The 13,152-nt window shown below is 40.3% G+C and overlaps 1 protein-coding gene across 1 annotated transcript in view; it reads right to left on the bottom strand.

Moving 5' to 3' along the window:
- LOC140240304 (arf-GAP with SH3 domain, ANK repeat and PH domain-containing protein 1-like) overlaps positions 1-13,152 on the bottom strand; it is a 128,708-nt gene that overhangs the window by 88,075 nt on the left and 27,481 nt on the right. Inside the window, exon 2 of the mRNA XM_072320088.1 lies at positions 2,686-2,758. Coding sequence (XP_072176189.1) covers positions 2,686-2,758 — 73 coding nt within the window. The remainder of the gene's footprint in view (positions 1-2,685; positions 2,759-13,152) is intronic.

Below are 13,152 nucleotides of genomic sequence, written 5' to 3'. Positions count from 1 at the left end.
ATTGATGTAGAGTTACTACCAAAGACGCTTAATAAATAAGACACAAAAGTGCGCGCTAATCCTGTACAAAACAAATGGACAGCGCGCGGTCTTCAAGCGTATACGCACATCACCTGAGACGCGCTGCCTTGACGCTTGATAAACAACAGCAGCGGCTTCAGGGACAGCGCGTCTCAGGTGATGTGTGTCTTTGCCTGAGACGCGCTGTCTTTGAAGATGTTGTTGTTGTTAATCAAGCGTTTTTGATTGTGAGATCATGTTGTTGCCAAATTTTTACCTCCACGAAATAATCCTTATTACTCTAAAATCTCGTTCTTCAAAGTAATCCCCTTAATCGAAAAAAAGCTACGACTATAATTTTTAAATCTTTTTAAGATAATAAAAATACCACTACCTTTCGAAATGAGTGATGTTCCTAGGTGTACTGAGTTTGTACTTAGCTCTCTTTTGTATCGTCATGTAGGGTAGCCATTTTGTGTCCATCTTTATCGCGCGCCTTCGTATCTTATATCTCTACTATCTTTGGTTACTACCAAGAGAATGCAGCCATGGAATAATGACCATTGCATGGATTGTCCAATTTCCCTTTAAATTTCACAGATCATTATATCTCAAGAGGTTTTCTATATTGTTCACTTAATCCATACATATAATATATGAATACATTTATGTTTATGTCTGTATGTACAGTATGTACATTGTATGTACATATACTAATACAACCATGACTTGTACGTGTATGTTTGTTTGAGGTAACTTCCTCTTTTTAAAGGGTGTGCCACTGTATTCCTATGAAAGTCAGCCTTTCAGTCTCTATGTCTGTGAATGCACTTGCTCACACAGTATTTGGTATGTAACGGAAGCTAGACTCATTGGCCCGAATTCACGAAGGTGGTACAAACAAAACCATGGTTTAAACCATGGACAAAAACCATGGATCGCCAAGTGTCGCACGGAATATTTCGTTACGAAATTGGTCATTTCGTCGATAAAATGACAGGTTTCGTTAACGAAATTATCATTCCGTGGACGAAATGTTCATTTAGTTACAAAATGTTGTCATTTTGTTACAAAATAATAATTTCATCGACGAAATGACTGATTTCATGACGAAATATTCCATGCGACACTTGGCACTCCATGGTTTAAACCATGGTTTTGTTTGTACCACCTTCGTGAATTCGGGCCATTAAATGCCCACGGGTGCATAATGTGCCCCATTATCAAAGTGACCGCACACTATGTGCGGAAGATTCCCATAATGGATACAGACAAAGAGCACATTACGAGGGAGCCCTTTAATAATCCGAGGCATGCAGACATAATAGGTAATCAGTACGCCATTGATTTGTCCCTAACACTGTACTCTTTTCTCCACAAATTGATGTATGGACGTGCATTGGGTGAGACATGATGCATTCATTTTGCGAAGACTTGTCTGCTTTTTGTTTTGTTTTTTAATATTCTGTATTGTTTTGTTTTGATGGATTTTGTTTTTCCCCCTACCTGATGGGGGGAGAAAAATCAATATGTACCACTCCTGGCTTCATGCTATGTGCATGGCCTGAAAACATGTAATGTTTAACCCACAGACGTGACATGTTAGTGTATACACTGTACCAGTAACTCAAGGGAACCATGCACTGATGGTCAGAATTCATTTTGAGTGCCTTGCTGGGCTTTATGTGTGTTTGTGTAGAGTGTGTGCATATGAGTTGTGAAAGTGCATGTGTGGGCGTAGAGAGAATGTAGGAATTACGGTGAATAATATGACCATTTCAGCTACAGCTTAGTTTTGATGCCCATTTGTGAATGTACTTCGTTCAGCTGAGTGTAGGAAACTTACAGATTTTGTTTTGTTGTTCACAAAATTACAACATTAAAAAAAAAAAATCTAAATTTGAATGCTAATCATGGAATAGTATCTGATAAAGGTTTACAGATAGTATTTTGTATACTTTCATGGTCTGTATCCAACCTAATCAATTTCATCTTGCTGAACACAACAATTTTTAATTAAATGCATGCTAATATCTACACTCATGCAGGCTATAAATAGCACTAAATTATTAAAAGGATTATTCATACTTATGATACATACCAAAAACTCTCTGCATGTAGTATGCATGCCACATGCCTTTCAGTAATACACAGGTACAGTACTGCTGTCCCATGACAAAAGGAAGCAACTCTGTGGAATGAGTTTCTTGGTAAATGAAGAAAAATGTCATTGTTTTATGATGAAATCTGTACAGTTGCTTCCTTTTGATATGTCTATATTTCGGAAATCGGGGGTCATGGGACCTCAATTTCTTCACCATCATGTAGAGCATACAAAAATACCCCAAATAAAGAGAAAAAAAAATTATTTTGCCAGCATTCAGAGTTGCTTCCTTTTGTCATGGGACGGCAGAGTATCAACTGTCAATTATATGTTTGACATAAAATTCTCACACTAAACTATCAATTTCTAATGACATCCATTTAAGCAAAGCTGGACTACACATCCTCAGACCATTTATTACAATTAATATCAAGAAAGAAAAAAAAAAAACCTGTGACAGTCATGTTAATAATAACTTTGAATTAATTGCATAATACTCATTGGATGTGAGTATATCTTCTTTGCAAATTCAGTTAGTAGTATTCAAACACAGAAATCACATAGTGTAAGTGTGTACTTACTGTTTCCAGTCTGGTAAATTGCCTTTATACTCTTCCGCATTTTATTCAGACCACTTCTGTCTGTATCAAGAGTCTGTAAATTGAAAGAAAAACAAAGGAGAAAAAAGGTTATGTCAATACTGTATCTCAATTAAAATGCATCACGGTTGCATGCTGTTGAATATATCAAACTGTCTTCTTCTTTTGTGACACTATGTATAAGAGCAAAACGTTGAGGTGAATTACACTCTGATATAAAAGGTGGGTTTGTTTTTCTTTTTCATTTTATATCCACCCTGTAGTTTTGAAAGCTCTACTTCCCAGGTCAAACGGCACAAAGCAGCTCCACAGTAGTTACGTTCAGATGACAAGCCCTAATCTCGAGGTTAAAGGCGCATAGTCCTGGTAGTGTAGAGGGCGCTGTTGAATGACACTGCCGATCACTGTTAGCATTGATACGAAGATTGCCGAAGTTGAGCTGTCATCAAGAGTAAAGCGCGTAGGTGTTGCTAGGTAACATTGCCTTCGTTGTCTTTTCTGCGCGTCACGCAGTCTGCAGTGATGCCAGGAAACGTGCTTATGTGCTTCTCAGTACGACATCACAAAAGAAGTTTGCTATTGAAGCTGCCATCCCCCTCAGCCGAATCATAAGCCGAACTGTGATCGGACCACTGACTACAGTGAATCGGACTTCTTCAGACTCGGGGAAATGGGCCAAAGCGTAAGCGCTAAAGAGGAGTTGATAGGTCTCTGTAGGAAACTTGCCCCATGCGCCTGCGTATGCATTTGAATAAACCACCGCGACCATGTGTCTTTAAGCTCTTGCCCCCCTAACTTCCACATGCGTCCACATGACGAAGTGTAAACTCGAGGTTAAACTCCTGCCCCTTTGAGTTCGTTGATTTTTGTGTCCACACGGTGCTTAACTATGAGTTGGGACCCCCTGTGGCTCGTGGTTAGCACGCTAACCCCCGAGATATCTCATGGCTCTTAGCATCAAGCTAACCTCGAGGTTAGCTAGCTACGAGTGTGTCTACACGGTCCCTAACTACGAGCTTAACCTCGAGGTTCCCTAACCTCGAGGTGAAGGCTTGTAGTCTGAATGGTAACTAATGACAGCACTTGAATCACCATTACATGATGTTTAGATAAACATGGCACCCCAAGAACCACGTTTCAAACCACATTTAAACGCCATTTGAGATGCATTTAGAAACATAATTCTCTCTCTCTAGAGTTAGAAAAACTCAGTTCAAGAAACCTTGATGAGGGGGAAATTAACAAATGGGGATAAAGCTTGAACTTGTGCTCGCAGAGGAATGGAAAATCCATGACTTAATGTGACTTCTGGAATAGCAATCATTTCCCCCTCTATCTCTCATACACACAACACAAAGGCAGAGATCTAGGAGATAATATCACAGCAGCAATCAGCACTCTAACATCCATCAAATCTCACCCATTCAAGGTCCACAAAGCGGACTAATTAAGAAGAGCTTTGGTGTTTTTAGGGGGGGGGGGGGTGTTACCGTACCCCTTTCATCATCCTAGCAGCCTGGTTCCCTCATTAACCCCAGTCAGCTGGTGCCATAAATGCCATCCCTCTACAGTCAGTCAACTATCTTTAACTTTTGACTGGATGGGAAGGACGATTTTCGGTGATAGCATCTAAACTTCGCTGCATTACCCTGGAGTACCAAACAGGCGGTCCTGATAAGTCAAGTTAAAGGCTTGCACACACTTTGTGCACTGTAACAGCAAACAGCTTTTACAGTATGCTTGTATTTCTTAAAGGGGAAATCCAGTCCTAGTAAGTTAGTCTGGTAAGAGAGAATAAAATATTACGAGTTCAGTGGTATCATTTAGATTGAAATCGGACGAAAAATAAGGAAGTTCTAACATTTTGAAGTTTCTGCTTCAGGCTAGCCTTTTGTCAAGGCCCTCTCGCTGTAAAGGGACGAGCAAAGCGAGCCCATCCGAGCATGACAGCGCGAGGGCCTTCTGAGATCTGCTTCGCACATTATTATTCATGACATGTGAACCCTACTGAATATTCATATTAAGGGCTTCCGGTCGACCAATGGAATGGCGCGATCCCCACATCCTCAGCCTTGGTGTTGTCACGCCCGTTCGCATGCATCACTGACCACCCACGGAGGTCTGTGGCGTGCATTTGCTGTATTCAAATCGGGTTCGAGCAGAGAGACACGCTAATTGGTTGACTTTTGCTCCCGAAAACTGGGAGCAAAAGTTGGTACAAATTCAAAGGGCTAACAAAAGGATGCAAAGCAGATCTCAAAAGGCCCTCTCGCGACCCAACTCAGCTGGGCTCTCTTCACCGTACAGCGAGAGGGCCTTGACAAAAGGCTAGCTTCAGGCCAGCCCGAAGCCAACCCCCCACTGTAAACGGGGTCCTAATCATGGGACCCTTGTCCAAAAAAATCCCCATTTGGACAAGAGTTTCATACAAAGTTTCAGGTAGGTATGATCTTTTGCATGTCATTGCCAAATAAATACTTTCAAAAGCTCAGTTATGCTGCAAGTACAGCACGTCAGATTCTGTCTGAGTCATTTCTGGCTTGACATAGATACTTTTTTTTTTTTTTAAATCTCAGACCTCAGATTTCAGATCTCACATATACTTCTAGGAAACATGTCCATCTTAATTCAGGGGTGCTGATTTCGCACAAGTGACCAAAAATCAGTTGGGAGAATAAATAGCAGTAACAGTTGTTACTTTGAAAGAAATCTACTACCTTCCTAACTTTTAACCGGTAATGAAGCGGACGAACTCACACCACTATTCACAAGGGGGCAAACCCGAGTCTTGTCCCGAATTCGTCATCGTCAAGGAAGCAAACCCAAAGTGGGCAAAGAGGGGGTCTCAATTTCATCATTTCATAGAAGCACCATCCTTATCTCTTCCAAGCATCGCTGCACAGTGCAACATCGACACCATACAGATGTGCAACTCTCCGCGAAGCCTTGTCTCACGGGTCAGAAAATCTGTAAGACGATGTATTCCTGCATCTGTGCTGCTCACCCTTTATCAAAAAAACCTTCCTCACAAACACGGTGAACTCTCACTAGCTGAATATAGATACAGATAGGTATACGGTACGAACAGATAAAAGAAACAGATCATACAGATAATAGAATAGAGACAGTCAATGGGATGTGGATGTACTACAAGATCAAGATATAGACATTTTTACATAAAACAGAAAAGAGGTGTATTAGATATAGATATGGATAAAATTACATTAAGATATTTCATTCATGAAGTTCTTGATACAGACGCACACATCATACAATGTATAATGTAAGTACATAATAATGATTTGAAAAAAAAAATACAAAATATTTACATTTGCACTATCCGTGGCATATTGTGAAGAAGGAAAGAGGAGAAAAATGCAATATCCTATGGACGACTGCATAACTTGTGTCACTTAGCTATGTACTGTAATGCCTATCACCAAGGAATACAATTTTGCAGTTGTGGTTCTGACTTGATTTCCTATGCATTGTAATGAGAGCACAAATTTCCATCCATCCCTACTCCTCGAATTGAAAGAAATCGGCAGTGAATAAATACCAGCGAGCACAAAGCACATCCAAAGTAACAGACCGACACTGCAGTAAGTATAAATGCAATCAGGAATTTACGCCCGACTTGCAGTCGGTCTTTCCGCCTCTCTAAACAACACTTCGTGAAACCCAAGACTGACGGAGAGTTCTGTAGCGAGCTCGCCGCTTCCTCTATAGCTAAACTGGTGCTGGTGACCTTCCTGATGAGTATAAATGACACTAACATTGAGGACATACAAAGTATACTGCTGGTATTGTTTTACAGCATTAGTTGATCTGTACTTCAGCATTGTCTTCTAATGGGAAACTCAGAGTGACTAAACAGTTGCTATATGAAAAAAATCAAAGAGAAAACAGACACTACCGTGTACAAATAATTTTGAAGGAATATTTCAAACAATGTTGTTGGCTTGGGAAAATCCCTGCTGCATGGCCTTTTAGTGTGTTTCCAATGTCAGAAGGTATGGTATAAAACTGAAGCTATCTGTACAGAAATTGAGGCTGCAAATGATTAGGCCTATAAAAATGCAAGTAGTCATGCATCTTTCTCAGATTTTTCCTAACAATATAAACAGAATCAACCATGATGGGGGGAAAAGCAGTGATAAAGGTATTTTGATAGTGATGAGGTATATAATGCCATTTATGCCATTATTTTACAGCCCAGTGAGAAAAGTTCAAAAACTTTGAAAATGGAGCAATCAAAATGCCCTGACAGTCTTTCTAACAACAGCTCTAGCATGTATGTCTCCTCCCACAACATCATATGGGCCATCAAGCAAGGAAACTATGCTGTAGCTTCTAAACAAACAAAATTCACAATGTGCATTTATGAATGAATGGTAAACTTGTTTGAGGCAGAGGACAATATCTTGCCCCAAGATAAATAACCTATGAAAAGGACATGGCTGTAAATGTTCATTTTAACATGATTTTCATGTAGTGACAGAACTGGGCTGAAAAAAAAAAAAAAAAAATCTTAATAAATGCTCATTCTCCTCCCCTAACCCCATTTTTTCTGAAATTTTGGGAAAGTATTTGGTGTTGCTGTTATTTTTTAATACTGTACATGGCACAGAACAAACCTTGAAATATCATTTTTCCATTCATTCAAGAATGAATAGTGATATAAAATCACTCAATCAACCAATCTAACCTGACATAAAACCCTCTGGATTTTGTCTTCTCTATCACACATGTATTATGTACATGTATGCACCTACAGAGTTCCGAAAGTGCTCGGTGTATTCCCAATCCAAACACCCAATTAAAATGATATCACATTTCCTACGATATGCATCAGATCACTTTCAGTTGAGCAAAGTTTGCTGACCTCGAATCGAGCGAGAGGCAACCAATGAGATTTTAACTTGGTTTAACCCCTCCAGGGTGACGTATCCAGTGGGGATGAAGTGGATTTAGTGAATAAATAATCCCCGTATCCCATTTGAGGTTTTGTAATGATGCATGCCAGGAAAATTGCACACCCCATATGCCATACTTGGTGTGAAACACACAGGCACTTCAGGGCATTACATCATCAATGGATATGCATCATTTACAAACTTACTCGATCCACCATCACGGATGATATTCACTTCATATCCCTCGATTGAGTCATTTTGTTACCGACACAGATTTAAAGTGCATCCTACACAATCCATACTCCAGCGTTCAATCATACTCAAGAAAATCGGGGGGGTTTTGGTCTAAATTTTTGCAAACCAGTTTTCACAATAACAATGCATTTTGATGCTTCTGTGGTTCTGACCAGGCAACAAAGAACTTTACCTTTATTCAGTACCTTTCACAAGGTAGACTCTGAGCCAACTCTCAGCTGTTCATGACTCCTTAACTCTTTATGCCACATTCGCATGTCCGATTCAGTCAACGGCGTGCAGAGTTCGCATATTCTGCTCTAATGCAGAACCCGCCCAAACTGATCGATTACAGTTGAACCTCTCGTATCCGGACAAGTCGGGACCGGGGCTCATCCGGATAAGGGATTTGGCCGGATACGGGAGACTCAATGCTTTATACACGTACATATACATACACATGTACTGATGTAGCGAATTTTAGTACCACATGTAGTAATGTGTATACTGCAACCTTTCGTTGTTACATTTGGGGATGTTTGGGGATGTTAAAATGTCTGAAGGTAAGCAATTTGGAAGGAAATTTGATGTAATGTATGTTAATCATGTTCGAAGTAATATGTAATTCATGTGTGTTTGTGTAGGAGTTCTCAAGGAGTTAGGAATCCCCCTTTCCTCCCGTAATTATTAAAACAAAAATCACGGCGAGATTGCGTCCGTATAATAGAGAGATCCGGATAAAGGGAGGCCAGATAAGAGAGGTTCAACTGTAATTGCCAAATGCCATCTTACAATGAAAGTGTTTCTCGTGATTCCATTCCTGTCATATATACCTTGTAGTTTATGTCATGGTTGAATATCAGGGATGGTCCCTGTTCTACTGGAGTTGTAAGTAAATTTCAAGCTTCTGTCACTGTTTTGTGTGCAAAACTCATGCCTCTACAATATTGCAGCTTCAGGTTATTTGAAAGAAAAAAAAATTATACTTTCATCATACAATTTACACCAAAGCGGAGCTTAGCATTTTCTCTGCAACTTTGCTCGTGACATGTACAGGGCAACAGAAATCTATAAAAGTGAAACAGATCTATTTGAAAAAAAAAAAAAAAAAAATGTTTTCCCAAACCATCAATATGTTGCTGTCTCAGAGTAATGTGGCACATAGGGGGTTCACACAATGGCACATAAAGAGTTAATTCAGTGCAGCCCTTTGTGGCACTACTCATCATTTTTTATTAATATCTGCATTAATAAATGCATCCGTCTTTCACCGCAATGTAGACAAGAGTTTGACCTTTAAATATCAGTGGAAATGTCCAGAGAATTCAAGCCAAAACATACAAACGTATTTCTCGTACAGTGTATGCCAGCAGAATTGTCGATTATTGCTCTAAGATGTACATGCAGAGTATGCATTAAAAAAAATGTGTGAAATAACGTCATAGTAGCACAATTTCAGTTGTGCAAAGAAAATTCTCAGAAATGACAAAAATTTCGCTATCGACTGGTCACAGTGCAGCTTTAAGACAGTTAATGAGAACCTGATGACAGGCCCAAATTCTCCGCAGGGTTCCACTTCACTTGCCATGCTCTCTTCCATGGCGAAGCCTGCTGGACACGGAATGGGGAATCACTATTCTTTGGGCACAACATGGCACCTCCTTTAACCCTCCCACAAGCAAACAAGAATACATTAAATTAAACTACTGACACACACATGCACACACACACACACACACACACACAAATACCTTACGCGTATTGCAGTGCCTGGGACTGAGGCGTAAATCATCTTTACATGCTTCCCTGCCTAATGTATCATGAAAGGAGGCAATATTCGCCTCATGTTGTGGGCGAACCCCCAGGGGCAATATCGCTTCCCCTGCGTCGCCGGGGAGGGGCCTTTGCTGGGAAGCGGGATGGTCCTTCTCCATCCAACCGTAAACCGCATCACTTCATCACGAGATGGAGAAAGAGAAGAGAAAGAGACAGACAAACAGACAGACAGAGAAAGAGACCAACAGACAGAGAGAGAAGGAAGCGTATATCATATATGAAATTTATATCCCCACACCTACTATTTTTTTTTCTCCCGTCCCTCCTCATTTTCTGGTTATTTTTCCTCGAAGGGTTATTTATGACTGAATGCATGGATGAGGTTTTTCGCGAGACGCGATATGCAGAGCGGCGGAGGTACACGAATGCCTAATTTCTCCGGCAGATGGGTTTGATAGGCTGTGATATCAATAGATCACACATTATCCTCGCCAATAAAGTACAGATAAACGCAGAGCACATGAATAATACATTGTCCACCATACTGATGCAGTTTCGCTTGATGCCTTGTGGTATTCATCATAGCTTGATGAGCTGCTACAACCATACACTGGAGTCAATTTGGGATGACCTTCACCTCTTATGATTTTCAAAGTGGAAAGTAATTTGGTTTACCCTTCAATCCTATAAACAAGTAAAATAAAGTCAAATATCTTCTACAAGTACATTGAGCAACATATGACGCATTTTTTTTTTTTGGGGGGGGGGGGGAAACTTTGAGATGATTAAATACAAGTAAAGCACCATTAACTAGCTATAAACAAAGACACAAAGAACAAAGAAATGTTCTATTTGAGCTTGTACAGTTACACCATGCTACATGCTGCAACAAAAAGGCCCTCCCCTTCACAAAAAAAAAATAAATTAATACAAACAAGATGACAGAATTCCCAAATGTATGTACTATCATGGTGTAAATATTAATGTATCACAGTATACTCCTGTGTGCGTGTGTGCATTTTGAATTAGTTTTCAGCATTAATCCATTCCATTATATGTGCAGTATTCACAGTATTTCTTGAACGAAATCCAAAGACGAGTTTGAAAAAAGAATGTCCAAAGAATGTCCAATTTTGTTGAATTTGTTTACAAATTGTCCTAATCAATCTTTTTTTTTTATTTCTCATTCCTAAAATTTTGTCTTGCTCTCAATTTTCTTGAAGTGTCATTACATAGGGCTTTACTGCATCTGTGATATATCCCTGTATAAAAGCTCAAATGAAACTGCAATTTATGACATTATATGAAAATACAGTATCCCTCGCGGCCTGAGTTGAATTCAAAGGGACCACAGAAAATCCTTCAGATTTATGGGACTTGACTTCCACTTGCACAATGGAATAAACATGTGTGGTTTACATCCATTTGGAATCAGATATTTCTTCTCTGGCCTGACAATTTTTCAACTTGTGCACTGCATGGTTGACCAACGCAAGATTGACTGTAGTTCTTGGCATCCGTCACAGTAATGTTGTTCCCATCATACAAAGTACTCAAGATTTAGTAACACAGGTGCATCCCTCATTACTATTCCACTTACAGTATCAGCATGAAGGGTGATGAGCATTGTTACAACAAATCAAAGGGTGGGACTATTCTCCTACCAACTAGCCAGGCAACTATATCCTCTCCCCCCTTTAATAAGGACCTATCTACTGGAGGAGACTTTGCCGTGACTGCCGCAACTTGTGCGATTCTACAGACCAAGAAGTGGCTTGCGCCCTCACCAAGAATGCGACACCAGGGCAACGTCCAAGACGTCTCTAAAAAGGGTAACAACCTATTCACCCGAAAGTCCCGGTCACGTCATCTCAGTTGCGGAGATGTCTCCACAATGTCTCCGGTAGGTGGCCAGTAGGTCTCCTCGAGGTGGCAGAGACATCTCGGAGACATTACGGACAAAATTGGTCTCTGCAACTTGGCCGCGATTGAGAGTGTCGCCTTCGTCTCCGAGACCAGCTGGAGAATGGAAAAAGTCTCCCCCCAAAATTGAACATGTTCAGTTCTCTCATGACTCTGCGGAGACCAGACTAGTCTCCAGGAGATACCAAGGAGACATCTCCCTGACCATGCGGAGATGACTCTGCAACCACTCTGCGACCAGCGAGACTCAAGTTGCCCCTCGCCACATAGTTTCCAATCCAATGAGATTCTCATTTATTTTCCTTCCACTGTCTTTTTTTTTTCTCCCTCTCCCCCTCTCCGTTCTTTCTCTCTCTCTTTCTTCTCTGACATACCCACTCAGACACACACACACACACACATTATCCCTTGGGTATGTAGTTAAGTCCTCAAATCGTTACTTTGGAGGGGTTCTATAGAGTTCCCCTCCACTAATTAACACTCTACACAAAGAAATCACCCGGCAATGACCATAAAGGTTTCATCGGTTGCCATAGTACCCACGTTTGACATAATTACCCAATTCCAACCTGACAGATGTTTGCCCACTTTAATAATGAGAGGAATTTTCTGTAATGGTCCCTTTTTTTTCTCAACAGTGCTTCACACAGCGATTTGTTGGCATAAACAATGAACATATGCCACATATGATCTTGTTATCCTGAAAAGGACCCACTCAGTCTCAACATTTAGGTAAGCATGTTCTTACCTTCCTCGGGACAATCAGAACATGCTTATCAAAACATTGAGGAGTAACAGGTAGAGCCTTTAAAAATTTTCGGGACCATACTCACACTCCCATCCAAGAAAGAATACATGGTGTACTGTGAAACTATCCATAAAATGTTCTCTCACCATGGAAACCTCAAAATATAAAATGTGACCCGCTACAACAAAAGGATCCTAAAGTCGCTGACGGGTGAGCCAAGCATGGCCCAGAAAAATGCTATTTTCAGGCCTTTCCTTTGATCATTTAGCTTCGAAATTTCGGCAGATGATAGAAGATACATTAGACTACAAAATTATGTAAAAACAGAAATCCGAACGTTTTGACAGATTTTGGTGATCTGACTTCAAACTCGATTTTCTCGGCTCACCTGTCAGCGACTTTAGGATCCTTCTGTTGTAGCGGGTCACAAATGTTATAACTCCCTGCTCTTGGAGGAAAATCAAAAGCTCCGGTAACATCTACACAGCATGTACTTGTATCTGGTAAAACAAACTCATCATTACTAAAGTCGGTGTGCACTTCCTTCTTTGGCTGTTTCTTGATATCATCATATCATCATCACATACCAAAATCAGTACTGCCATAGTATGGCAAAAAGCTGCATAAATACATAGATGAGTTTTAGTTGAGTGAATCAAGTGATACTTAACCTACAATGTAATGAATCAAAACCTGTCTTGATTCCTAATTAAGTCCTACTTTGGCATCAGAAACTTGACTGGGCAGAGACAGGCTGTATCAAAAACACTGTAGAATTCATAGCAACCTGTCTAGAAGAATGGTCCTTCTTATTTTTAGATTTTTCTGACCTTTCACTTTGTATATCAAACT

This window comes from Diadema setosum, chromosome 16 (assembly GCF_964275005.1).
Source record: "Diadema setosum chromosome 16, eeDiaSeto1, whole genome shotgun sequence".
NCBI classification, from domain to species: Eukaryota; Metazoa; Echinodermata; class Echinoidea; order Diadematoida; family Diadematidae; genus Diadema; species Diadema setosum.
This window is presented reverse-complemented; position numbering and strand designations above follow the sequence as displayed.